At 39.7% G+C, this 27,547-nt stretch overlaps 1 protein-coding gene across 7 annotated transcripts in view; it reads right to left on the bottom strand.

The window, feature by feature from the left end:
* fat1a (FAT atypical cadherin 1a) overlaps positions 1-27,547 on the bottom strand; it is a 175,492-nt gene that overhangs the window by 79,548 nt on the left and 68,397 nt on the right. For all 7 annotated transcript variants that reach the window (XM_059989307.1, XM_059989300.1, XM_059989301.1 and 4 more), the window contains exon 4: positions 15,922-15,983. In XM_059989307.1, the coding sequence (XP_059845290.1) occupies positions 15,922-15,983 (62 nt within the window). The remainder of the gene's footprint in view (positions 1-15,921; positions 15,984-27,547) is intronic.

Genomic DNA, 27,547 nt, shown 5'->3' with positions numbered 1-27,547 from the left:
TTAAAATCAGGGGACTAATGGATGGCATGGCTGGGAGGGCCTATTCCGGACTGTATCTCAACAAATAAAACAAACACAAACCTCCTGTTTCCCTACCCATCCCCCAACCACAAAGATCACTGCTAGGTATATATTCATCCCCACCTCCATCTTCTGCTTCTTTGTTTATATGTGCCCACCTTTGTGAGCCCAAGTTTAAATAGAATCATAGGATATGTGTGTCAAACAGGAGATCTGGTACTCAATCTTCTACCTGAGCCATCTCTCCATTAGACCAGGACACACAGGAGCAGAATTAGGCCATTCAGCCCATTGAGTCTGCTCCACCATTCCATCATGGCTGACCCTGAATCCCACTCAACCCCTTCTCACCATCCTTCTGATGCCCTGGCTGATCAAGAAACCATCAACTTCTGCCTTAGGTACACCCATGCACTTGGCCTCCACCGCAGTCTGTGGCAGAGCATTTACAAATTCACTGCTCTCTGGCTAAAAAAAATGCCTGTTTACCTCTGTTCTAAAGAGTCGCCCCTCAATTTTGGGACAGAGCTCTCTAGTTCTGGATATCCCCACCATCTCTCATCCTTCCTCATCACACTCTATCAGCTTAGTGGCACAACTTGTAATAACTAGGATCTGCATTTATAATCTGGATTTCTATTGTTCCTATACAGTATCTAGATTTGCAGCTGCTCTTCCCATCAAAATGCATGGCAGCGTAATCCCATTTATCCCAAATAACACAAGAGATTGTATCCAGGGAGAACACACACACACACTCACTCTAACAGACACATCTTAATGGCATGAAATATATCGCACAATGCTTGCTTACGTTGTCTAAGCAATATGATCAAGGGAATTTCTCAACCTGTAATAATAGATAGTCCACTAAGGAAAATATCCTGCAGAAAGAATGAAAGGGTCATGTCCAGGCTAATAGGGCTTATGCAGGTTTGAGGTGGCAAAAGCTATCCAATGCTCTCCAAACCAAATAAACCACTGCCCTATGAATGATAGACAACATTTCTTTTATCTTCAGACCATATGAAGACAAATGGGAATACATTAAATTGGCATCAAGGCTGGCAAGTAACTGCTAACAATACACCAATGTTTTGTAAAGGTGCAAATTAATGCCACAACTCTTACATTCCAGTAGGGCCTCCATTGGTTTGTGTATCACATATATTAAACTATTGGTCAACAATTCCCAGACTATCCTACAATGGCCAATATCCTGAATGGGGAAGGTGAGCAGCCAGAAGTCGTGGTACATATTAGTATCAATGACATAGGTAGGGAAAAAAGAGGAGGTCCTTAAAACAGAATACCTGAAGATAGGAAGGAAGCCGAGAAGCAGGACCACAAGGTTAGTAATTTCGGGATTGCTGCCTCTGCCACGCAACAGTGAAGATAGGAATAGAATAAGGTGGCAGATAAATGCGTGGTTGAAGGATCAGAGCAGGGGGAAGGGATTCAGATTTCTTGATAATTGAGACCTCTTCTGGGGCAAGTGGGACCTGTACAAAAGGGACAGGTTTTACACTTGAATCGAAGGGGGAACAATATTCTTGTGGGCAGATTTACTAGAGCTGTTGGGAGTGGTTTAAACTAAATGGCAGGAGGATGGGAACCAGTATGACAGAGCTGAGGATGAGCCAGCAGGTTTACAAGTAGATGATGGGTGTAACGTGAATGTAAGGAAGGACAAGCCAATGACTGTGTGCAAATGCAGACAGAGCTAAGAGTTAAATTGCACCATTGATGCAAAATTCAAATAGGCGAAGAATGCAGGACTAAAGGTGTTGTATTTACATGCACAGAGCATTCACAATAAAGTGGACAAATTTGTGATGCAATTAGAGATATGGGTGGTATGCGTTGTGGGCATCACTGAGTTATGGCTGAAAGAAGGCCACAGTTGGGAGGATGGGCAGGAAGGCATGGGCAATGGTGTGGCTGTGACTGCAAGTGATGTAATTACATCTTTAGAAAAAGGTGACATAGGGTCAGAAAAAGTTGCAGCTTTGTGGATGGAGTTTAGACACTGCAAGGGTGAAAAAATACATTATGTGAATCATATATAGGCCTCCAAATAGTAGCCAAGATGTGGGGTTGAAATTGCAAAGGGAGATGGAAAAGGCATGCAAGAAGGGTAATGCCACAATTGTAATGGGGGACTTCAAAATGCAAGGGGATTGGGGAAATCAGGTTGGTGTTGGATCACAAGACAGGGAATGTGTTGAATGCCTATGCAATGGCTTTTTAGAACAGCTTGTACTTGAGCGCACTCAGGGAAAGCTATCTTAGATTGGGTGTTGTGCAACAAACCAGATCTTATCAGGTACCCTACTGTAGAGAAACACTTAGGAGCTAGTGATCATAATATGATTGAATTCATACTGCAATTTAAAAGGGAGAAGCATAACTTACATGTATCAGTATCACAAAGCAATAAGGGAATTTCAAAGGCATGAGAGAGAAACTTTCCCAGGTAGATTGGAGGAGGATACTGGCAGGGATGACAGCAGAGCAGAGGTGGCTGAAGTTCACGAGGCGCAGGATAGATATGCTCCATCAAAGTTGTTCTCAAGTGGTAGGGGTAGGCAGCTACGGCTAATCAACTGTAACTAAGGGAAATTAAGTGTACAATGTACTGTGTATGTTAATCAAAATGGCTTCTTTGGTTTGCTAGAGTAGGAATGCTTTTATGTTTGATAAGTGTTTTCTCTTGCAGCTGTTTAGCTTTGGACTTGCTGATATGGGGATTGTATTCATTTGTTGACCAATGAGGAATGTTATTTTGTCTTGAGGCTGGGAGCTAGGGGGTTTCGCGGTTTCTTCAGGGGAGGCGGGAAGGAGACGCCGAGGAAGGTGGACGTGCGCTGCACTGCTCAGTCGACCACCAGGGTGGTCCCAGGTGCGAGGACGTGGAGGTTGGAGGAAAGTGACGAGGGGTCGAATGGTTCGATGGTTGAGCTCCAACGATGTGCACTAAACTGACTGAACTTTGATAAGTTGGCGCCTTTTACTTAATTTTCTTTTCCTTCATATATACTGTATTGCATAGTACTCTTATAGTTTTAGTAAAATCTTTAAAGTGTATTCCATAATGGTATCTGGTGTGAGGTTGATATTGTGTGTGTACGCGCAGCATAAACTCGATTCTCACAGCACCTGCGTGTACAGGAAGTGGGGTTGGTGAGTGGCTGGATCTCCTTTTCCCCAAGACATATACCAGCCTGTTGGGTAAGTGTTACATAAGGAAAGGGCACATAATGTAGCAGAGATGAGTGGGAAGTTGGATGATTGGGAAAGCTTTTAAAATCCAACAAAAGGCAACTAAAAATGCTATTAAGGGAAAAGATTAAACATGAGGGCAAACTAGCCAATAATATAAAGTAGGATACTAAAAGATTTTTCATTTATGTAAAGAGTAAAAGGGAGGAGAGAACTGATATTGAACCACTGGAAAATGATTTGGGTGAGATAGTAATGGGGGACAAAGAAATGGCAGATGAACTTAATAAATACCTTGCATCAATCATTACTGTGGAAGACACTAGCAGTGTGCCAGAGATCCATGACTGTTGTAGGGCAGGAGTGAGGGCTGTTACAAAGGAAAAAGTGCTAGGCAAACTCAATGGTCTTCAGGTGGTTAGGTCACCTGGATCAGATGGCTACATCCCAGAGTCCTGAGAGAGCTTGCTGAAGAGTTAATGGATGCATTGAGTGAGATGGTTCAAGAATCATTTGATTCTGGCATGGTCCCAGAGGACTGGAAGTTTACAAATATCACTCCACTCTTTCAGAAGGGAGGAAAGCAACAGAAAGGAAATTATAGACTAGTTAGCCTAAAGTCAGTGATTGGGAAAGTGTTGGAGTCTAATATTAAGGATGAGGTTTCACGGTACTTGGAGATTAATGACAAAATAAGTCAGAGTCAGCATGGTTTCTGTAAAGGGAAATCTTGCCTGACAAATCTTCGAGGAAGTAATAAGCAGGGTGGACAAAGGAGAGGCAGTGCATATTATTTACAGACTTCCCCTGCTATCCAAAGGTAGAGTGTTCCTATGAAATGGTTCATAAGCCGGAATGTCGTAAAGTGAAGAAGCAATTACCATTTATTTATATGGGAAAAATTTGTGAGCGTTCGCAGACCCAAAAATAACCTACTAAATCATGCCAAATAAGACATAAAACCTAAAATAACAGTAACATGTAGTAAAAGCAGGAATGATCTGATAAATACACAGCCTATATAAAGTAGGAGTATATTTCTGCAATTATTGCCACACTGTCCACCGCAGCGAGTATCTCACGCAAGTGCTCTCGGCAGCACTCGCAGCAAAAACACTCGGCACAAGCACTCTTGGCAGAAGCACTCTTTCCAGTAACCCTTAAACTGTGAAGCTGCCAAATAACACTTAAAAATACACAGCCTATATAAAGTAGAAATAATGTGTGTACAGTGTGGTTTCACTTGCCGGGATCAGGAAGAGAGTGAGCACACTGATGATGGTGTGTCAGGCTGAGTCGTCGGAGGTTGAGGTGGTGGGAGGTAGAGGAGACTGGGGTGTCATCTCATCACCGTCTGTTCCCATCAGGACAGGCAGGTCACCTTCTTCTATGTCTGCCGGCCTCGATGTCGAAGGTTGAGGTTCATCGTCTGCTGTGGCTGATGTGGAAGGCTTGAAAGCGACAGTATGCTTGACTGCTTAGCCTCGTGCATTTTTCTATCATACAGCTCTTTGTAAGCACTCAAACCATCCTGCAAATATGCCCTAAACCTAAGTACCCTTTCAAAATTAGAGTCATACTTTTCTGCAATCATTGCAGCGTTGTCAATCGCAGCGAAAATTTCACGCAATTGCTTCACGTTCAGTTCCTGGACAACTTCACTTTCAGGCCGTTCGCTACTGCATTTGGTTTCAATTGTTATCCTTTCCTCTTCATCAGCTCTTCATCTGTCAGTTCTTGGTCATGGGATGCAAAAACCTCTTCAACATCATCTTCATCAACTTCCACAAACCCTTAGCCAAACTCAGTATGTCCTTACCTTGTTCACCGCGATCAAAACGCTTAATTATGTCTAGTTTTACGCTAAATGGAACAACCTTACTCACTCTTTTAGGCTTTTCCAATACCTTAGAACTCATCTTGCTGACGGATGCACAAAATAAATCAACATAAAGCACAGATGCTCACAGGCACGTGTTTAAGCCATGCCGGCTAGAATGCAGTTCCGGGGAAGAACTTGGCTGGTCAGCGCACACTGCCTTTTTTCGCAACAGTGAAAACACCTTCTGTTAGCGAAAACAGGTAACTAATGTAGGTCTTTCATAACAGCGAGTTGACGTAAAGCGAACGTTCGAAAAACGGGGGACACAAGTACTTGGATTTTCTGAAGATGTTTGATAAGGTGCCATGAGGCTGCTAAACAAGATAAAATCCTATGGCGTTACATGAAAGATACTGGCATGGATAGAGGAATGGCTGACAGGCAGGAGGCTGTGAATAAGAATAAATGGGGCCTTTACTGGTTGGCTGCCAGTAACTAGTGGTGTTCATAAGGGGTTAGGATTGGGACCGCAGCTTTTCACATAGTTTATTAATGATTTACATAGCAGAATTGATGGCTTTGTGACAAAGATTGCAGACGATACGAAGATAGATGGAGGGGTAGATAGTGCTAAGGAAACAGTGCAATTGTAGCTAGGCTTAGACAAATCAGAAGAATGGGCAAAAATGTGGCAGATGGAATACAGTGCTGGAAAATGTATGATAATGCATTTTGATAAAAGGAACATTATCTAAATGGGAATAATACCAAAACATCAGAGGTCCAGAGGGAGTTAGGAGTCCTCGTGCAAGACTCCCAGAAGGTTAATTTCCAGATTGAGTCTGTGGTAAAGGAGGCAAATGCAATGTTACCACTTATTTCAAGGGGAATAGAATATAAAAACAAGGAGATAATGCTGTGCCTTTATAAGACACTAGTCAGGCCACACTTGGAGTACTGTTAACAGTTTTGAGCCCCATATCTCAGAAAGGATGTGTTGTCATTGGAGAGAGTCCAGAGGTGGTTCCCGAGGATGATTCTGTGACTGAAAGGGTTAACACTGAGGAGTATTTGGCAGCTTTGCACCTGTACTCACTGGAATTTAGAAGAATGTAGGGGGGAATTGCACTGAAACCTATCAAATGTTGAAAGGACTAGATAATGTAGACGTGGAGAGGGAGTATCCAGAACTAGAGGGCTCAGCCTCAAAATTGAGGGGTAAACTTTTTAAATAGAGGCAAGTAGAATTTTTTTAAGTCTCAATGCAGTGAATTTGTGGAATGCTCTGACTTAAATATACCCATCGACTGCGGTAAAGACCAAGTCCATGGGTATATTTAAGGCATAAGTTGATCACTTCCTGATTGGCCAAGGCATCAAAGGATATGGTGAGACAGCAGGTATATGGGGGTTGAGTGGGATCTGGGATCAGCCAAGATGGACTGGTGGAGCAGACTCGATGGGTCTAATTCTGCTCCCATGCCCTATGGCAGTTCTTTCTTTTTTAATGATGCATGAAAAATACTAATTTTATTCTCCTTGAAAATTTAGTTTCAGTTGCTTCTTGCCAAACTAGTTTTTTAAAAACTTTTTCACTGATCCTTTCATATTCTCTTTCATGCATTTTTTAAAAACAGAGCATGACAACCAACTTTAATCTTACCCTGACTAATGACCACATAAAAGTAATGTGAAGAATGAACTAATAATTAAGCAACAAGAAAGAAAATATGATGATTTCTTCCTAATAATCAAAGGATTAATGAACTCAAACTGTGCCCTAGCTCAGATAACTCAAGGGAAACTATGAAATAATGCATTCGGCAAGGTTTAGTGCAACATCACGCCAAACTTTCAAACAATAACCTGCTGGGGCGTATTGAACCTGCTGGGCTGGGGCGTACAATATTTATGCAAAACTGCTGAGCATGAAGTCTGAGATAGTTCTCTTTCTTGGACCTTAGATTCTGAGGCTGTAAAATAGAAGCCAGTGTGGTGTATTTCCTCCCAGCAGCTAGGGTCCAGGATATCTCACAGTGGCTGCAGAAGATTCACAGGAGGAAGGGCGAGCAGCCAGAGGTTGTGGTGCACATTTGTACTAATGACGTAGGTATGAAGGGGGCTGAGGTCCGGTGCAGTGAGTAAAGGAAGTTAGGGACAAGGCTGAAAACCAAGTCCTCCAAGGTAGTATGGATTACTCCCAGTACCACATGCTATTCAGCTTAGGAATAGGATGATAGTACAGATGAATGAGTGGCTGAGGAACCGGTACAGAGGCTGAGTTTCAGATTTCTGGATCACTGGGATCCCTTCTGGGGAAGATTTGACCTGTACAAGAAGGACAGGTTACACCAGAACCTGAGAATGATCAATATCCTTGTAAACAGGTTTGCTCGAGCTGTTGGGAAGGTTTTAGTTGGCAGGAGTATGGGAATGGGAGTGATAAGGCCAAGGTTGGGGCAGTTGTACACAAGTCGACGGAGTGTGAGTGTGACTGTGAGGAAGGACAGGCAGATGATAAGCAAGATTGCAGTCAGTGGGATGAGGTGAAATGTAACGTCAGGTGAAATCAAAAAGGGTGATGTATACAGGACTGAATAGGTTAGACTTAAATACATGAAGGTAAATATTCTTGTAGCCCAGTTAGAAATTGACAGGTATGATGTTGTGGGCGTCACGGAGACGTGGCTGAAAGATGATCAGAACTGAGAGCTTAACATCCAAGGATATACCTTATATTAAAAGGACAGGCAGGCAAGACAGATGTAGTGGGATGGCTCTGTTAGTAAAAAATAAAATAAAATCCTTAGCAAGAGGTGACAGAGGATCAAAATATAAATTCCCAAGGATAGAATCAAGAAATTGTAAGAGCAAAAAGATACTGATGAGGGTTATATATAGGCCCCCCAAACAGTAGCCAAGATGTGCGATATAAATTACAACAGGAAATAGAAAAGGTATAGATAATAAGTGCAATGTTAAGATAGCCATGGGGGAATTCAATATCAAGTCAAGTCAAGTCACTTTTTATTGTCATTTCGACCATAACTGCTGGTACAGTACACAGTAAAAACGAGACAACGTTTTTCAGGACCATGGTGCTACATGAAACAGTACAAAAACTATACTGAACTACGTAAAAACAACACAGAAAAGAACTACACTAGACTACAGACCTACCCAGGACTACATAAAGTGCACAAAACAGTGCAGGCATTACAATAAATAATAAACAAGACAACAGGGCAGTAAGGTTTCAGTCCAGGCTCTGGGTATTGAGGAGTCTGATAGCTTGGGGAAAGAAACTGTTACATAGTCTGGTCGTGAGAGCCCGAATGCTTTGGTGCCTTTTCCCAGATGGCAAGAGGGAGAAGAGATTGTATGAGGGGTGCATGGGGTCCTCCATAATGCTGTTTCCTTTGCGGATGCAGCGTGTAGTGTAAATGTCTGCGATAGCAGGAAGAGAGACCCCGATGATCTTCTCAGCTGACCTCACTATCGCTGCAGGGTCTTGCGACCCGAGATGGTGCAATTTTGGAACCAGACAGTGATGCAGCTGCTCAGGATGCTCTCAATACAACCTCTGTAGAATGTGGTGAGGATGGGGGGTGGGAGATGGAGTTTCCTCAGCCTTTGCAGAAAGTAGAGACGCTGCTGGGCTTTCTTTGCTATAGAGCTGGTGTTGAGGGACCAGGTGAGATTCTCCGCCAGGTGAACACCAAGAAACTTGATGATCTTAACAATCTCTACTGAGGAGCTGTCAATGTTCAGCAGAGAGTGGTCACTCTGCCCTCTTGAAGTCAACAAGCATCTCTTTTGTTCACATTCAGAGACAGGTTGTTGGCTCTAACCAAGTTGGTATTGGATCCCAAGAGAGGGAATATATCGAATGCCTATAAGATGGCTTTTAGAGCAACTTATAGCTGAGCCTATTAGGGTAAAAGAAATTGTGGAGCAGGTGTTGTGTAATGAACCAAATTTTATTAGTGAATGATATTATGATTACTGCAGTTTATAACTCACCTTGTAGTTTGAAAGGAAGATGATAAAGTCAAATGTATCAGTATTATAGTGGAGTAAAGAGAGTTACAGAGGTATGAGAGGGGAGCTGTCAAAGTTGATTCAAAGGGGACACTAACGGGGATGATGGCAGAGGAGCAATGGCTGGAGTTTCTGGGGACAATTTGGAACGCAGAGGATAGATAAATCCCAAAGATGAAAAAACATACTAAAGGGAGAATGAGGCAACCATGGCTGATGAGGGAAGTCAAAAACAGCAAAAAAGCAAAAGAGAGGTCATACAATATAGCAAAAATATAGTGTGAAGTTGGAGGACTTGGATGCTTTTTTAAAAAAAAACTGAAGGTAATTAGGAAAACCAGAAGCAGAGAAAAGATGATAAATGATGGTAAGCTGGCCAAAAATATCAAAGATGATATCTAGTGTTTCGATATATTAAGCGTAAAAGAGAGGCAAGAGTGGACATTAGATCACTAGAAAATGACGCTGGAAAGATAGTAATGGGGGCAAAGAAATAGCAAAATAATTTAAATATTTTGTGTCAGTCTTCACCATAGAAGATACTAGCAGTATGCCAGAAATTCGAGAGTGTCAGGGGGCAGAAGGGAGTGTAATTGCTATTACTAAAAAGGTAATTGGGAAGCTGAAAGGTCTGAAGGTAGATAAGTCATCTGGACCATATTGACTACATACCAGTGTTTTGAAAGAGGCAGGTGAAGAGATTGTGGGGGCATTAGTAATGATCTTTCAAGAATCACTAGATTCTGGAATGGTTCTGGAGGGGTGGAGAATTGCAAATGTCACTCCACTCTTTAAGATGGGAAGGAGTCAGTAGAAAGGAAATTAGCCTAACTTTAGTGGTGGGGAAGATGATGGAGTCCATTATTATTGGTGAGGTTTTGGGGTACTCGGGTGCATATGATAAAAAATGTCAAAGTCAGCATGGTTTCCTTAAAGGGAAATGTTTCCTGACAAATCTGCTGGAACTCTGAGGAAATAACAGGAGAGTCAGTGGATGTTGTTTACTTGGATTTTCAGGAGGTTTTTGGCAAGGTGCCACACGAGGGTGCTTAATAAGACTCCATGGTATTTCATAAAAGATACTGGCGTGGATGGAAGATTGACCAACTGGCAGGTGGCAAAGGGTCAGAACAAAGGGGGCCAATTCCGGTTGGCTGCCATTGACAAATGGTGCTCTGCAGGGGTTGGTCTTACGACTTCTGTGTTTCATGTTATATGTCAACAATTTTGATAATGGAATTGCGGCCAAGCTTGAGGATGAAACATGAATAGGTGCAGGGGCCGGTAGTGTTGAGGAAGCAGGGAGTCTATAGATCAATTTGCACCAATTGGGAGAAAGGGCGTTGAAGTGGCAATTTGAATACAGTGTAAGGAAGTGTATAATTATGCACTTTGGTAGCAGGAATAAAAATGTTGCTGAGGTTATATAAGACATTGGTCAGTTTTGAGACCCTTATCTAGGCTAAGAAAAGATGAGCTGACATTGGAAAGGGTTCAGGAGGTTCACAAGAATGATTCTGGAATGAAAGGTTAAACATGAGGAGAGGTTACTGGCTCTCAGCTTGTACTTGCTAGAGTTTACAAGAATAAGCGGGGATCTCACTGAAACCTACTGAAAATTGAAAGGCCTAGGCAGAATGGATGATGAGGGGATGTTTCATATAGTGGGTGAGTCTAGGCCCAGAGGCTATGGCCTCAAAGTAGAGGGACATCCATTTAGAACAGGGATGAGGAGGAACTTCTTTAGCCAGACGGTGGGGAATCTATGGAATTCATTGCCACGGACGGCTCTTGAGGCCAAGACATTGGGTATACTTAAAGCAGAGGTTGATGGGTTCCTGATTAGTTAGGGCATCAAAGCTTACGGAGAGGAGGAAAGAGAATGGGGTTGAGAGGGATAATAAATTATCTATGATGGAATGACGGAGCAGACTTGATGGGACGGGAGGTCTAATTCTGCCCCCATGTCTGATGGTCTTATACTCGGCTTAGATTTATTGAATGAATGGAAGGCGGCAAGCAATGCCCTTCTGCGCTGCAATAAACTTAGAATAATCCAGTCTATAGCTCCCAGCTTTGCAATCAGCTATCTCCATTCTCGTTTGTTGGGAACCTCTAGCAATCTTTCCGAGCAGCACCTAAACAAAGTTTCCCCAAATTCAGCTGGCCCGCGCTGGCTGCATTTTTGCAGTCCTGTTTTGTGAAAGGCTCATCAAGTAGGTGGATATGGCCTAATAATTAACAAAATACTCTGTTATGGTATGGTATGAGGATGCCTTGTTTCGGTCTTCATCGACTTTTATGCTTAGCTGAATTTAAAATAAGAAATAGGCTCCATGTCCTGCCATGTCCATGCCAACCTCTTTCCCATCTACAATAAGCCCATTTCCCACATTAGATTTCTATTTTACTATGCCTTGCCTATTTAAGTGCTGACTAAATGTCTTCCAAACACAGTGATTGTATCTGACTCCACAACCGCCTTTGGATGCATATTCTAGAAATGAACCACTCTGTGTGAATAAAACATTCACACAAGTCTCCTTTGAGACTCTTCCCTCTCAAATTAAATCTATCCCTGGTGTTTTTGATACCTCAACTATGAACGATGATTCTGCCTATATATCCTACCCATGCGTTATAAAATGTATCTCCATCAGCTAGTGTCTCAGCCTCCTTTGCTGCATGGAAATAAACTCAGCCTTTCCAGCGTCTCCCCATAACTAAAATTTCCAGGCAACATCCTGGTAAATTGCCTCTGCACTCGCTCCAGTGCAACTACATCATTCTTTATTGTATGGCAACCACGGCATTCCAAATGTACAGTAATCAATATCCCAACTTTAATATTCTGTCTTGAACCATGAAGGCAAACACAAGTCAAGACTTCTTCACCACACTATCCAATTACATTGCCACTTTCATGGAACTATAAAACTATAGCTAATGTCCCCCTGCCCATTAATGTTCCATAACTAGTCACTTACCATATATGTACTACGCCTACTTGATTTCCCAAATCACATCACTTTGCATTTTTGTAATTAAATTCCATCTGCCAACACTCTGCCTAACATTCCACCTGATCTAGTCCCCACTGCAGCCTTAGACAGCATCTTTGCTACCAACACCACCAACTTCTAAGTTATTTGCAAACATGAATCATTCCTCCTACATTCACATCCAAGCTGCTAATATATATCATAAATAACAAGGGCCCCAGCACTCATCACAGCAGTACACTACTGCTCGCAGTATTCCAAACACCTGCCTTCCAGTTACCTTCAACCTCCTATCACCAAGCCAATTTTGGATCCAATTAGCTATCTCTACTTGATTCTCATGCAACTTAACATTCTGAACCAACCTACTTAGTCAAATACATTCCTGACGTCCACGGAAACAACATCTACTGCCTTATCTTTCATCTTTTAGTTATCTGGGCAATTATGTCATCAACAACTTTACACAGGAAGTTTATGAAACAATCAAACTGATACCACCCTTTGTAATCATTGTGATTTTCAAACGCAATTCTCAACGTTCCAACAAATATGAAGCTTCTTTCCTCAGAGGCAGGCAAGTCTTTGGAAATATCGCACCTGGAATGCCGCTGATTCCCATTCAGAGCTGATATTTATAAAGACAACACTGCTTTAACCATATGAGTTCATTATTAGAAAATGACAAAAAAAATCGTACTCAATTATTCTCGTCAAGTAAGCACCTCAGCATGCACAAAGCCAGTAAATTACTCGCTGCTTAAATAAATGTTTCATTGAAAGAACTATCAGATCATCTAACGCCATACATGACATTATAGGATTATAGATCATTATGAAACATTCACAGAAACATGTACCTGAAGGACATTAAGCATCACTCCCCACCACATTCTTAATAATCAATATACTTTTGAAATGGAAGAAAAAGGCAACACTGCCTCCCGTTTCCTTTTCTCCAACGTACTCCCACCTTCATTTAATTTTTGTCCAATGCCTTCTTCTATTTGCTTTCTTAAAGAGTTTCAACATTTTCACTCTGAACGTTCGAACACTTATAATTTCAGAGTAACCTGGGAAACACATTTCTTCATCAGATAGAGGCAGAACTAACCCTACCTCACCATAGTACCTCTTCCACCTGGCCAGATATGTTCTCACATTGAAATCTTCTTTGCATTCCTATCACTTTAGGTATCTGATGCTATAGATGATTGTAGCAAAGGCCCACCTGACCAATTCAAGGATAACAGAATTGTCAAAGGAAGAGAGATTGTGGCATTTAGACCAATGTTTAGAAAAGTGAGAAGAGCTCTCATTGAAGCATGCAAAATTCTGACAGGGCTAGAAAAACTGGATGAGGTTCAATGATCCCACTTGTTGTGTGTCCAGATTGAAGGGCCACACCTTCATGATATAGGTAAAACATCCAGGACTGAGATGCAGAAAAAGTTGGTAAACTTGTGGAATTTTCTACCACAGAAGGTTGTGGGGATTGAGTATTCTTATGGTAGTTGATAGATTTCTAAATTCAAAACTGTCAAGGATATGTGGAGGAAGTAACAAAATAGTATTGAGGCAAAAGACCAGTCTTGATCATATTAAATGGTGAAACGACTCCTGCCCCTGTTTTTTACCGTGTGCTTGGATTAATCTCTTGTCTTCCTCCCAACAGAAAACATCTGTTCTGTTCTCTTTTCCACTGAGAACTTCAGCAATGCCTAAAGAGTGTGGCCTGGGTGCTACTGAATTGCAATAAATTATAATTTCTCTTTTGTCAAAATGCAAAAAACACAAATCATGGCAAGTCTATATGAAAGCACAATACCAGAGACTCAACAATACATTGCTGTTCACTGCTAAACAGCCAATAAGATAGAAATGAACATGGCCCTTTGAATGTTCTCCACCATTTCATCACATCACAGCTAATTTGAATGCAACTTCAACACCCATCTCTCCTTTACCTACCAACACTCTATCTAACTCTGATATGAACGTATTCGAAGACTCTGGAACTGTATACTTCAAAAGCATTAGAAGCAACGATTTCTGACACTCAGAAATAATTGTCACATCTGTCTTAGATTGGTAATCTCTTATTTCTAAAGTAAATCATATTTATAGATTTCTCACAAAAAGTAAATCTCATTACATCCACTTACCAAGTCCTCTAAATGTTTCAGTCAAAAAGTCCCTTTTTTCATTTTTTTTAAACTCACTCAGATTTTAGCCTGGTCTGTCCAATCTCTCCTCTCAAAACCACCCACCCATTCCAGATATCGGACTAGAAAACATTGTCTAAACTTCTGTCTTTTAATCATCGTACTTAAATAAAGAGACAAATGCAGTGCACTGTACGCCCATTGTAGTCTCAGTAGTACCTCATATACTACTGAGGATGGAGGTAGATGGAGCTCATCAGCCTGGGAAGGCAGACCATCTAAGAGAGGGAAAACTCTGATTTCAAACCTCCGCTGCCTTGTGGCCATACCCATTCATGGGAAAGGCTTCGGGAGTAAACCATGAGGACAAATCCAGAGCTGGAGTCCCTAACACAGTCCAAAGTTGTCTTCAACCTTGTTCTAGCAACTCATGTGACGACACTGGTGCCAAGTTGTATTGGCCCTTGCCCTTCCCTTGAAGAACATCAGTGGCATGGACAGGGGAAACTTGCTGCATGGGGCATGCAACAGCTATTCTTCCATACAACGTTGCCCAGGCCTGCACCCTGGAGAAGACTTTCCAGGTGCAGATCCATGTCCTTGCGAGACTATTGGATGCCTTACATGCCTCATATAATTGCAGAAGAATACCAATATAGGATTCTGTTCACTTTTCCTATTTACCTGCTATACCTGCATGTCATCCTTTTGTGAATTTTTCTTCCAATTCTCACAGCTTTATAACATCTCAACATCTAGTTAATATGCTTCCTTTTATTTAATCTTTCTTTCCCTCCTCTCATTATTTCAGACAAAGAACAGTCAGGACTATTTCTGCTTTGTGCTAGTTCTAAACAATCTGGGCCAAGGCATGTTCTAAGAAATGATGTAAATAATCAAGATTCATTGAGAATATTAGTGTTTTCTCAACATTAACAAATGTTGTAACTTTTGAATAGAAAATGAAATTCAGTTAAATAGCAATTTTAAAATGTGCATGAAAATTATGTAAAATTTCAACTACACCTTGAATACTACTAATGACAGAACCATTAATGAGGCTTTTCAGCCAGTCTCTCACATTACATGTCATCCATAACCCATAATAATTACAATAGTCAAACTCTACACTAAGGCAATCATCAGAGGAGTTGGAAGGCAGAGAAAAGGCAAGATGAATAAAAATATTACACAAGTTAACTTTTGTTAAAATATTTTCCTCGGATCTCCACTGAAACTATATATCTGACATTTGCCCCACATTGAAATTTTAGATGAAATTTCCTATGAGGGCTCTTTATACAACTTATTTTTAATATCTCCATCTGAAACAAATATTCTGCAAAAAAAATCAAGAGGATTTCACATCTTCATGCCAAGAATGGGACCTACATGCATGCTCCTTTCAGAAACATGTTTGTATCTGATTTGTTGTCAGCACTGTCTAATGATGCTAAACAGCGGCACATACTGCTGACACAGAACTCTGGATCCACATGCAATAAAAAGTGTTCAACAACATAGAGCACATCCACATTAACATCAGATTTAGCCACAAGAATATCCAAAGGTATTTTGTTTTACTTTGAATAAGACTGATAATAAACATTATAATTTGAAAATCATTAATGAAATTAACTCAGCTGACCTCAAGGATGTGTTCTGCTTGTTGTTCCCGGTCTAGTTTTCGTGATGTTGTTGTAATCAGTCCTGCAAATCCAAACAGACCCATTACAGAATCTCTGCAAAATTTTTAAGAAAATGTTATTGTAAGAATAATAAATTATTTCAGATTAATTTAATTTAAATGTTAGAAATTCCTATTAAAATGAATTCAACAATAGAGCAATATTGGGCAAATTGAGCTATTATTAAGACATAAACATCAATATTCAGCAGAAAAAAACTCTCATTTGCAAGATGCTTCAGTATATACAGCATGCACTCCTCTCACATAACCATTCAGTTCACACAGCAGTTTGTTACAAACACCTCTAGAATATTGTCTAGCTTCATGCTAGCATGAAATAAGAAGCAATGCACTCATTGCATTTTTGGTGGTCAAGGATACCTCCCAGGAGCATCATGCTGAGAGCGTTGTTGAAATTCACACTTTTAGCATTAATGAATCTACCCAATGTTGAGATAGAACACAACCTGGTGAAGTTGCTGCAACAGCACCAAGTGGCCTGGACTACTGATTCGGAGCCACAAGGATTTAAATTCAAGTAATGAAATGAAACCTTAAATTTCATAATGACACCCACAAAACTGCTGCATTGTACTTGAAACCCAATAACCTAAAAACCAAATGTTCTCCAAGCAAGTTTGTCATTTGTATATTATCTGGCCAATATGTGCTTTAGAGCTATAGTAAAGTGGTTAACTCAAGTGCCCTCAGACCTAGCATAATGATCTCCTCAGCTCGGGCAATTAAAAGTGGACACTAAATACTGCCTTTGCCTAATCCATCATATTCTGTGTATATTGATTAACGAAAGGGAATTAAAAAATAATACACTTCCAAACTGAGATGGGGCTATATTTATCCAGAAGTGTTTTGAGGAGCAGGTCATCACTCTTACGATCAGCTTCTTTTGTGATATATTAAATGCTAATTTTAAGCAATTTACTTGCATGTTAGTCCTCAGATCTGTCTGAGAATAACTAACACGTTTGGAGTCCAAGTTCTCTTCACCAGCATCATATTCGGTGTGTTGTTATTTTACTATGAGATTAAACATTCAGAAATTCATCAAGTCTATGGAGCAGCTTATTGTTGTATCGCTGCATAACATGGCTTACTAAGACTTTAATATCAATAGCAAACAAAAATTAACTTCTATAAGTTTTTTAAAGGCTAAAAATACAAGACCATTAAACTATATGTCTAGCTTCATTACTTGTGAATTCATGAACATTGTAATAATGCTGCATGAAAGACACTGGCACTTGTTAGCAACTAGAAACCTATGGTTTCACATTCCACAGATGCAAATCAAAATATTTGCAAATTGAAGCATATTAGGAGCATACATTGGGGACTATAAGCAATAAAAATTTGTTTACAATAGAAAATTCCTGGTACAACACCAAAACAAAGTTTTAAAGTATACAGAAAGATGCACCTTTGAATGATGTTTCCAAAGTTATGACTGCTCTGAAGACTACTGAAAATAATAGCAGTTTCTGAAAATGAATTGAATGTTGGTTGAAATAAGCACATATTAAAAATAATTCTTCCCCACTTGTTAGGTTTCAAGGATAAAATTAATATTTGTTTCTCCACGATTTCATCACAATGGTATGCAGCAAATTTGTATTTATTCAGGCTAAGAGTTTTATATATTTATATTGCTCCAAAATCAGCCAGGGGTATTTCACATATTTCAGAAAATAAATGATTTTTAAGTTTCCCCAATAAGCAATATTTCATTAAATAAACCAGCTAATAAAGCATAAGTGGTGAAACACAAGTATTATGCAAAGATCTGTAGTTCTGGTGTCAAGTATACAGTAGACTGCCGCAAGCTCTCTACCTCCTGAAATGCACGGGTATTAGAGGATTGCCAAGATTGAGGTACACAATGGTAGACTGCCATTCTCAAGTGTACCTACGCACAATTGGCCCTGTGAGTGACAATTCCAGAAATCAGTGAAAACTACAGTAATCACAGAGGATGTACACATACAGTGGAAAATTAAGTTTTACACAGATGTCATTAAAAGATTTTGGAAGGATTTAATCAAGATATGAAATTGGAAAGACAAAAAGGAAATTAATACAATATAGTTTACATTTGCCAATATTAAGTTCAAACAAAACAAGAATAGCATGGTGAAAAAGCTCTAAGCAAAATTGGACTAACTACTTTCATTGCCAAGCTGATACTGGGAAATAGTTATTAAAAAAAAGTTGAGTCGACTGCCAGAAAACTGAAGTATTAACTTCACAAATGTAACACTAAGGAATTATATAACACTGGCAGACTAGTTTTAAAGGATTGCATCTCAATTTTGGTCACTGCACTTCAAAAGGTATCGAAAAGGATGTACAGGAAAGCAAAAAGAATGGAGCAAAGGAATGAGGTATAAGGGATATTGAGAGAAGATACTAACGATTGTGTGGGTGTCCAGAACTATTCTAAAAGAAACCCAATGTCTCTTAAACAGGTGGGACAAGCTTGACAGAAGAAGCCAAGTTTCTTGCTTCCCAGTCAAATTGTTACGTATTCAGGCAACAATAAATATATGAGTTAGGCAAGGGTTTTTGTAACAAACAACACGTTTATTAAACACTGAAAACAAACCCCCCAAAAGTAAACAAACACTAACGTAACCAGAAATCAGCTGCTGCGCGACAGCTTAAACAGCTCTTAAAGCAATGTTGCAAAAACAGTTCTTTTAAGTAGGATTGCCACAAGTTCAAAATGCTCACGGTTCATTTAAGGGAGAGACTTTTTAAGACGATTTAAATTCTCTTTCACGTCGTTTTGCTTCGATCCCCGGCGTCAAACTTTTCCCACGAAGAACTTACGAAACGAAACGGCTTAAAGGCACTGACCTTTCCTTTATCACACTGTCCTCAATCTTCTGCTATCCCGCAGAGATTAACACGAGAACAGTCAAAGAATTCCTTCCGAATAAGGGTTAAACAAGGTCAAACCCGTTTCACCGTCAAAATAGATTCTCCTCGATCTTTAACTCCCGAACTCCGATCTTCACTCTCCACTGATTCTCAAACCAGCAGTATTATAAAGAAACTGCTGGCAATGACCTTTTAAACTTTAGGCATTAGATAAAACTTCATCTTTCAACTAAACTGCGTCATCACATTAAATCACGCAGTGGCATGAAGTCAACTTGGCAAATCCAGCCACGAACTGCCCCCCCTCACAGGGTGGGGTCTTCCTTTTATAACCTGTAAAAAAAACCTGTCACATGATCTCTACTGGCGGGAAATTGACATCACTCCACCATCAAGTCCAGTACAGCTTCAACCCCAGTCACGTGACAAGGATACCACTGTCGTGTCACGAGTACTTGACAAAATGGTGTTTCCCATTGAAATGTTCCTTGTCCCTTAATAAAATATTAATTATGTGGTTTAGATCTATTTTCTCCAATACGAGCTGGAACAACTGAGGGCACTTTCAGTTCCGTTATCCTTCCAAATTACAAACAGTGTCAATACATATCTTAAGATGCTAAATTAAGAGGAACTAAAAATTGTTAATGTAATTATACTGCTAACAGTCTGTCACTTTTCCCTTAATATTTTCCCATCTGATAATCAGAAGGCAGCTTGAAGGATAGAAGTGACTTCAGAACCCAAACCTCCCTTGTTTGGCTGTTACTGCTTCAGTTAGTCCAAGGTAAGTCAGAACTACTTAAACTTGGTTGCTAGGGAAAATATTACAAGCAACTGTCAGAAGTATTATTAGGTGATGTAAATAAACCAAGTTCAAAATATGACTTCATGGTAAGCAATGCTACTTGCATCAGGAGCAGAAAAATTACATTGTTTTCATTTGCTTCATACTTAATCCCCTAAATTATATTCAACTAGGTCAAAGGAATAATCCAATATGTAAAATATCAAAAATATCAGATAATATTTAAAATGCCAATTGAATTTAAATCTGGCAGGATAGGATTCCTGTGGGAGAACTCTCCAAGCAACACACACGAGATGCTGGAGGAACTCAGCAGGGCAAGCAGCGTCTATGGAAAAATGTAAACCATCAACATTTCAGGCCGAAACCCTTCAGCAGGACTCTCAGCCCGAGAAGTCGATTGTACTCTTTTCCATAGATACTGCCTGGCCTGCTGAGTTCCTCCAGCATTTTGTGTCTGTTGTTTGGATTTCCAGCATCTGCAGATTGTCTTTTGCTTGTGATTGGAGAACTCTCCATATCTTTTTCACCTTATGGACTGTGGAACAGAAGCAAGACTGAGGCCTTACGTTGGATGGGATCCACCATGAATGCTTATCTATGTTTCAAGCCAGGGCAGTACAATAGGGGGCGGAAGCTGGTGCTCACGTAGTAGGCTCCCCTTTCCATGCAGCTGATGAATGCAAAGCAATGGCAGAGACCAATACAGTTTGGCACAAGTGATATTACAGCCAGTGTTGAACTCACTGTAGGACTGCCTGAAGGACTCCAGCTCCACATTTTCCTTGAGACTTACTCCCAAAACATCATCATGACTGGGTTTAGTCACAAGGCAGTGGAGGTTTGAGATCAGAGTATTCCTTCTCCTAGATGAGCTGTCAACCACAGCTGACGAACGCCATTTGACAGTAACCCACCTTTGCCCCTTCTCCTGTTGTTAGAAACAGTTCCACTGGGCTTAGTAGCTAAGCCACACGTGAAGACCCAGAGCTGGACTTGGTTGTCAAAGGTTACTTGAGATGCAAGCCACTGGGATAATTTATTAGGTAGTGGGAACTTAGGATACATTTATCAGCTTATTGGAAGAATATCCATAACATCAGGTGAAATAATGGTCAGCTAAGAGATAGAAATCTCTGCCATGGACAGTCCCAAGCCTGGCTGCAAAAGGAGGAGAGTTTAGCATGGGACTAGCAAACCCATCCTAACAAAAGCCCAGAGCTACAAAAACTCGAAACTTCATCCCTGGGAGAGGAAGGATCTGCTGTTGCCGGTCTTTGCTCAGTAGGACTGATGGGTTTAAACAAGAGGTAGAACCAGCAGCGGTTAATGGTTTGTCAGTGTACTGAACCAAAATAAAATACAAAAACAGCTCTTTTAAATTCAGATTAAAGGATTCAATCAAAAAAGATCAATAGTTCAAAGAGCAAGTTTGTTCACAGGATGTCTAGAGCAGTTAAGGCTTAAAAAAATACAGACCTTTTCAGAAAAGGTGATCTATAGTATAAACATATCCAAAACAAAGTGACATACACTCAATCCCAATTTCTCGCTGAAACAATTAGGAAGAGAAAAAGTAGAGGTGCTGAAAGTCTGAAATAATACAGATCACACTCAGCAAGTCAAGCAATGTTAGTGGGAGAGATAGAGAGTCAATATTGCAGGTCCATTAAGAGTTTTCCTGTCCAATGGGACCGCCTGACCTGCTGAATGCTGAACGCTTCCATTACATTCCAATTGGTCACTAGCTTATGGTTATGCAAAACTGGAAACTTCCTGCGTCTATGTCAATGTAAGCAGCAACGTTATAAAAGTAGGCACTGAATCCAACAAACTGCTACATCTACAGCTGTCTGCAATTAGTATTGTAGCTAATCAATCAGCCATTTATTTACATAAAGCTTCAATGCTATCACTGAGAGGTAGAAATAATGATGTTTTATTATGGCCATCTGTTAAACGAGGTTTACCCATCAACATAACAACATACATAACCCAGAAGCCCCGTCTAAGCAAATTACTCAATAAAGCAGTAGCAGAAAAAATGGTTAGATTAGCAAAGCAATACTGAAGCGAAAACCAAAATCAACCATCTGGAATTGCTCTATCGGCATTTTGTACTAGCAATGAAGAGACAATTCCTCAACAACGCAAACAATCAAATTTACACAAATGCAAATGTACTACTTACTGACAAATACATCATTCTAACACATCTTCACTGAAATTCAAAGTACTCTCTCCAACTAAAACCACTGTAGTCTCCCTGGTTATATTTGATCTTGGCTAACTGAAAAATTTTCATTGCTGTCTGCCTTTAAATTGCTACTTGTAGTTGCATCTTTTAAGAACATTATGTCTCTTTACAAATTCCAAAATATCGTGGGCTGAAGAACCAATGAAAAGGTAGCTGTACTCTAACCTACCAGGAATTTCAAGTGGCTGTTTCATTCAGGCTTTCTACTGAGACCCCCATAATTAGCCTACAGCTAATTTGAATCACTCCACATAATATGAAGAATGGCAAATAACACTGGTTGTGCACTCTGGATATACTTCTGAAGACCTGCGTGCTAGAAGCAGCTGAACTTTGACCCAAGCTGTTGCAATACAGTTTCAATACTGGTAACCACCCAACAAAATGGAAAACTATCCTGTTCACAAGAGTGAAGACAAATCTAATCCAGCTAACAACCAACCAATTTATCTACTCTCAATCATCCACAGTAATGCCGACTGTCACTGTGACATTTACACAATTTTTATTTTGAATTTCACCAGAGTACTCAGCTTCATCATACTTTTGGTCCAAATGTGAATCAAAGAATTGAACACGTGTTGAGAGAAAACGGCTTTTCACAAGTGTGGCAGCATGCATTCCTTGCAAATTTGCAGACATGGACATTCAGAGGGAAACACAAATATGGCTGCCATTTAGCCTTGTAGAAGATGGTTGCAGCTGTTGAAGGTCAATGTAACACGTCTGTATCCTCCTCAGGCCAAACCTTTTCCCACTGTCTCATCAATGACCTTCCTTCCATAAAATAGGATGTTAATTGCGCCACACACACAACATCCTGAAGGATTTCAATATACTCAAAACTTCCAGCATCAGCAGAATCGTTTATGGTTCTGCTAATTACACAATATTAAATTAAAAAATCCTCAAGAAATGAAGCAGTACATGAAGCAATACATAAGGCAGGTTGCATTCATGACCAAGAACTGTATAATGACCATAATATCTCACCCTACATTGGCGGACACAGCTGAGGAAATGCCTTCACCTACATTTAACTGTGTTCACTCTAGACTTTTAGTGCATCAGAATAATGTAACTAGGCATTCATACAAAAAAAATGTGTTTGGCTCTTCTAAACATTGCTGGTTCTTGCTACTTGAAAATTGAAAAGCTAAACACTCATTTGCAACAATGCTGTTTGTAGAACTGAATTAAATGCTTTACAGCAAATCAATAAGCAATTATAATCATTTAAACTCTGTGCACCCCATAAGGAAGTAAATTACTAATTAATGCACTATTTTAGCCATCAGGAAAGAAAGAAGTCGTACCCCAATCAATTTTGACTTCATTATTTTAGTCAACCTTGATCTATTTGTTCTCCAGGATTTTATGAATGAAGTCAATCATCTTTATAATGCTTTATCCCAGACATAATATAGATTTTACCCTGACTTTCAGTTCAAACTAGGAAAAGATTGCCAAAATAGAAAAGTATTTTGTGGATTCTGCAAACCAAAATAGTATTCTGATTTGCATAGATGAAGTTTTTTGTTGGAAAGGATTTGAAGTATAATGACTCTAGCTTAATGCTTTAGCAGGTCATTAAAAATATAACTGCCCTGTGGAAGGAATCTTGTTTATTTTATTATCTGGAAAAAGAAAACATGGGTTTCTTTATAGCATTCGATAAGCCTGTAATGTTGTTATGGTGCAGCCAGTAGCCACAGCAACTAAATGCTGGCAAAACGTTCAAAAGATACCAGGCACTGGCTTTAAATAGAATGTGTATTCATGTTAAAATATTTTTTTCTCCTAACATCTGTTCTGCATTTACAGAAGTAACTTAGCTGCATCTGATTTGCCACAATATTGACAGCAACAGCAGATTCTGGGACAGCCAAATATACAGATTTTTATCATGTGTTTCCCCGAAGCACAAATATTTTCAGGGGCATTCAAACAATTCAGTTTAAAAACAATAATAATATACTAGGGTTTCATATTTCATTTTGTAAGCAGCTAAAACTAATACACAAAATAGTCATTAAAAGGTAAAATGAGCAACAAACAAAAATATAATAGAAACTATTATTTATTTATTATCTTGCCCACTTAGATTGTTTTGAACAAATAATCTGTAGGCATATGACAAAGCCAAGGAAATGTTAGATAAAGGTAACCAAAATCAAATTACTAGATTGTACACCTTGATGTACTGAAAGAAGCTGCATATTTGAAAACATGAACCAACCACTTACTTGACAGTTTTTAAGTACCAAAGCAGCCCCACACAGATATTTATTTCAAAATTTATCAATAAGCACTACAAGCTCGGCCTAGCCTTAAATGCTAAGATGGAACCTGTCATCTCACATTAATTCCTGAAGGAAAAGGTACAGTAAATGCTGCAGGAATGACTAACCCAGAAATAAATTAGTAGGGAACCAGTAAAAGTGATTGTGACCTAAACAGCTTTTTGATTTGCATATTCTAACTTAAGGAAAAACTAAAGCAAGTGTACAGAGAGTGCTATCATCGCTGCCTTGCATCTTCTGTCTGTCATCTGTCCACCTGCACTCACTTCCTGCCCTCAGCTACACAAGTCAATTTGCTGGAGATGCAGAGACAACAGGGCGCTCTACACCTCTCCATGTCTTCAAAGTCTAGGTGATTGTCATAAGCCCAGGTGCAATGAAAGACTTATTGCAGCATCATATGCTCACAGCATCCTACACAGAACATTCACAAGCAAAACATAAATTATCATAAATTATGCACCATTTTTACAAGGAAAAGCAAAGACACACAAGGCTAATACTGTAAGGACATATATGATACTCTTCAATAGGCACATGGATGAAAGAGAAATGGAGGGTTATGGGCGATGTAGGAGGGAAAGGCAAGACTGACCATGGAGTAGGTTAAAAGGTCGGCACAACATTGTGCACTGAAGGGCCCATCCTGTGCTGTTCTCTCCTCAAGACTCCGGTTCTCCTTTCACTTTCAGTGTTCCTGACTCCGCCTTTAATCATCCCTTTTAACTTCACCCATTTTCCACACCCTTTCTTCTTTGTGACATATCTCAGAACATTCTTAAGTCAGTAATATTACATATTGCTGCTGCAATATTGTTACTACACTTGGACATTGTAGGTCACAGAAGAATTTTAGAACGATCCCTTACTTCAGCTAAACTCCCTTCAAATGGTACCCACTGAATGTTAAATCCACTAACATATAAAATTTTGAACATTTACATTGCTTCATTAAGGGTTAATGTCAAGAGTTTACATTGTATGCATTATGTTAAGTCTATTATGAATTTCAGTAAAGTTAAATATTTCAGGTGCTATAATCAACTGATTTGACTTTTAGGTAACAGGATGGCTACAAACTATGTGTGAATTTTAAGACTTCTTTTTGTGACCTCTCCATCGAGTGCTCATTGGCTGAAATTTCTGTAGAACTTCACAGCCTGTTTCTGGTCATGGTGTTTGGTACTATTGCCTCCGATGATCATCAACACATTGCAGATGTAGATGGGGTTGCTGACAATATCAAAAACCTTCTGCACTGTCAATAAACGCAGCTGCATTATTACCTTCTCTGCTATATTTCTGGGATTTTGAAATGTTGAATGTTAGACATAAGAAATATCTTCTCAGAATGGGCTCCTGTTGCCTACAGATATACTTTATAACGCCGTGATGAATTAATCACCGCAATCTCAAAGGGCTCCTTATGACAGGGATTGTGCCCATTATTGGCACTGAAGGAGACTATAATATAAATTCCAATTAACATATATTACAATAATGGCACATTTCCATGTTCTGGAATGTTCTGAGGACAAGCTGAAATCTAACATGCAAGCTTGTACTGTCATCATCTTCACCATTATTCTCTTTTCTTAAGATCTCTTCAATAAGTGAAAGAAATTACACAAAAAATTTCTTGAGAAACAGGGCTTGCAATATTTTCTAATCAATGCATTGTCCTGTATTAGTACAAGGGGGAATATAACATATACAATAAATGCCTCCTTTACTTCTTTTACTAAAGGGATATAAATTTTCCTAAAACTCGAAATATATTGCTTATGTGACATTTAATTCTAGAAACTCCAAAAAGTACTCACTCTGCCTGGAAAACTTAAAGGTGGTTTTTCAGTTCGGCCTGAGTTATTATTGTTATCAGTTGCTGGACTTTATACTCATAGTGTGTTGTTAACATTATGAGTTTGTATTGTTGGCATAGTGTTTTACTTACCAAGAGCATGTAGTGGGAAATCAGGCATGGATGTCAGTGAGCCTAATAGGATTTTCCATGCATTTACTTTAGTTCATGAGAACGCCTGCAGGGCTAGCTACTGAGACAGCAAATCCTGCAGTGCTGACTGACCTCGATGCTCACAATACCTATTCACAGCAACTAAGCTCCATGCCAGAAGTACAATTTCATGAAATGTACTGAACGGGGCAGTAACATGCTCTAGAACTGCGAGTCATCATCAAACCATATAGCCAGAAGTGAATGGGTTAACCAAAAAAAGATCAAATTCAGCCAAACTAAGACAAATATTTCTGCAGCTGTATAGCAACGTTTTTCTATGTAATAACAGTATACAGCAGTTTATCACCTAACCAATCAACCTGATACTATTATGTTGGTCTCAACCTCAGTTTCCTTATTGCCTGCATTTCCTTCTACTACAGGAAGCCAGGGAAGTTGTTGGGGAGTTGAAACCATTTCCTGAACAATTTACTGAGCAATCTGCAGATTTCAAATCATTGTTGTAAACAAAAAGAGCACAGAAGAAAGCTGAACAGAGGATGTGAAGTGACTGACTGGCCGTTATAGCCTATAGCTACATTAATCATGGTTCTCTGAGGAATCATTGAAAGCAATAAAAGTGTTAGCAAAGTGACAATAAAACCATGGACCATATGTAGAGAGCTGGAAGCTCAAAGTAAAAAGCGAAGTAATTCTGATTTTTTTAACTTATTAACATGGGGGGGGGGGGAGGTCGTTGCTTTGCTGATGCTTGTGTGTGGGAGGGGGAGCTGGGGGTGTACTTTGGGGTTCTAACGTTTAACTGTCATTCATTCTTTGGGGCACTCCTCTGTTTTCATGGATGTTTGCAAGAGACAGAATTTCAGAATGTACATTCTATACATTTCTCTGACATTAAGTGTATCAATTGAACCTACCGAGCATCATTTTTGTAAATTTTCTCGTGAAATGTTACTTCAAAATAGATTTTAAGTATTTTATTATTGATGCAAGATTTCCTTCTAGCATCTCTAATAACCTATCGTTGACTTTTTGAACATTTGTTGTTTGTCTGTCCTATTGGGTGTAGCCTTTACTGTGATTGCACAATAGAAAATGAATCTTCTCAGGGTTGCATTTGGTGACATAAGACCATAAGGTATCGGAGCAGATTTAGGCCATTTGGCCCATCAAGCCTGCTCCACCATTTCATCATAGCCACTCTAAATTTCCCGTCAGCACCAATCTCAAACCTTCTCCCCATATCCATTCATGCCCTGACCAATCAGGAATCTCTGCCTGAAATTACACATAAAGACTTGGCATCCCCAGCTGTGGCAATGAATTCCACAGATTCACAC

Source organism: Hypanus sabinus, chromosome 14 (genome assembly GCF_030144855.1).
Source record: "Hypanus sabinus isolate sHypSab1 chromosome 14, sHypSab1.hap1, whole genome shotgun sequence".
Lineage (NCBI taxonomy): Eukaryota > Metazoa > Chordata > Chondrichthyes > Myliobatiformes > Dasyatidae > Hypanus > Hypanus sabinus.
Note: the sequence above shows the minus strand (reverse complement) of the source record. Positions and strands in the feature narration are given on the sequence as shown.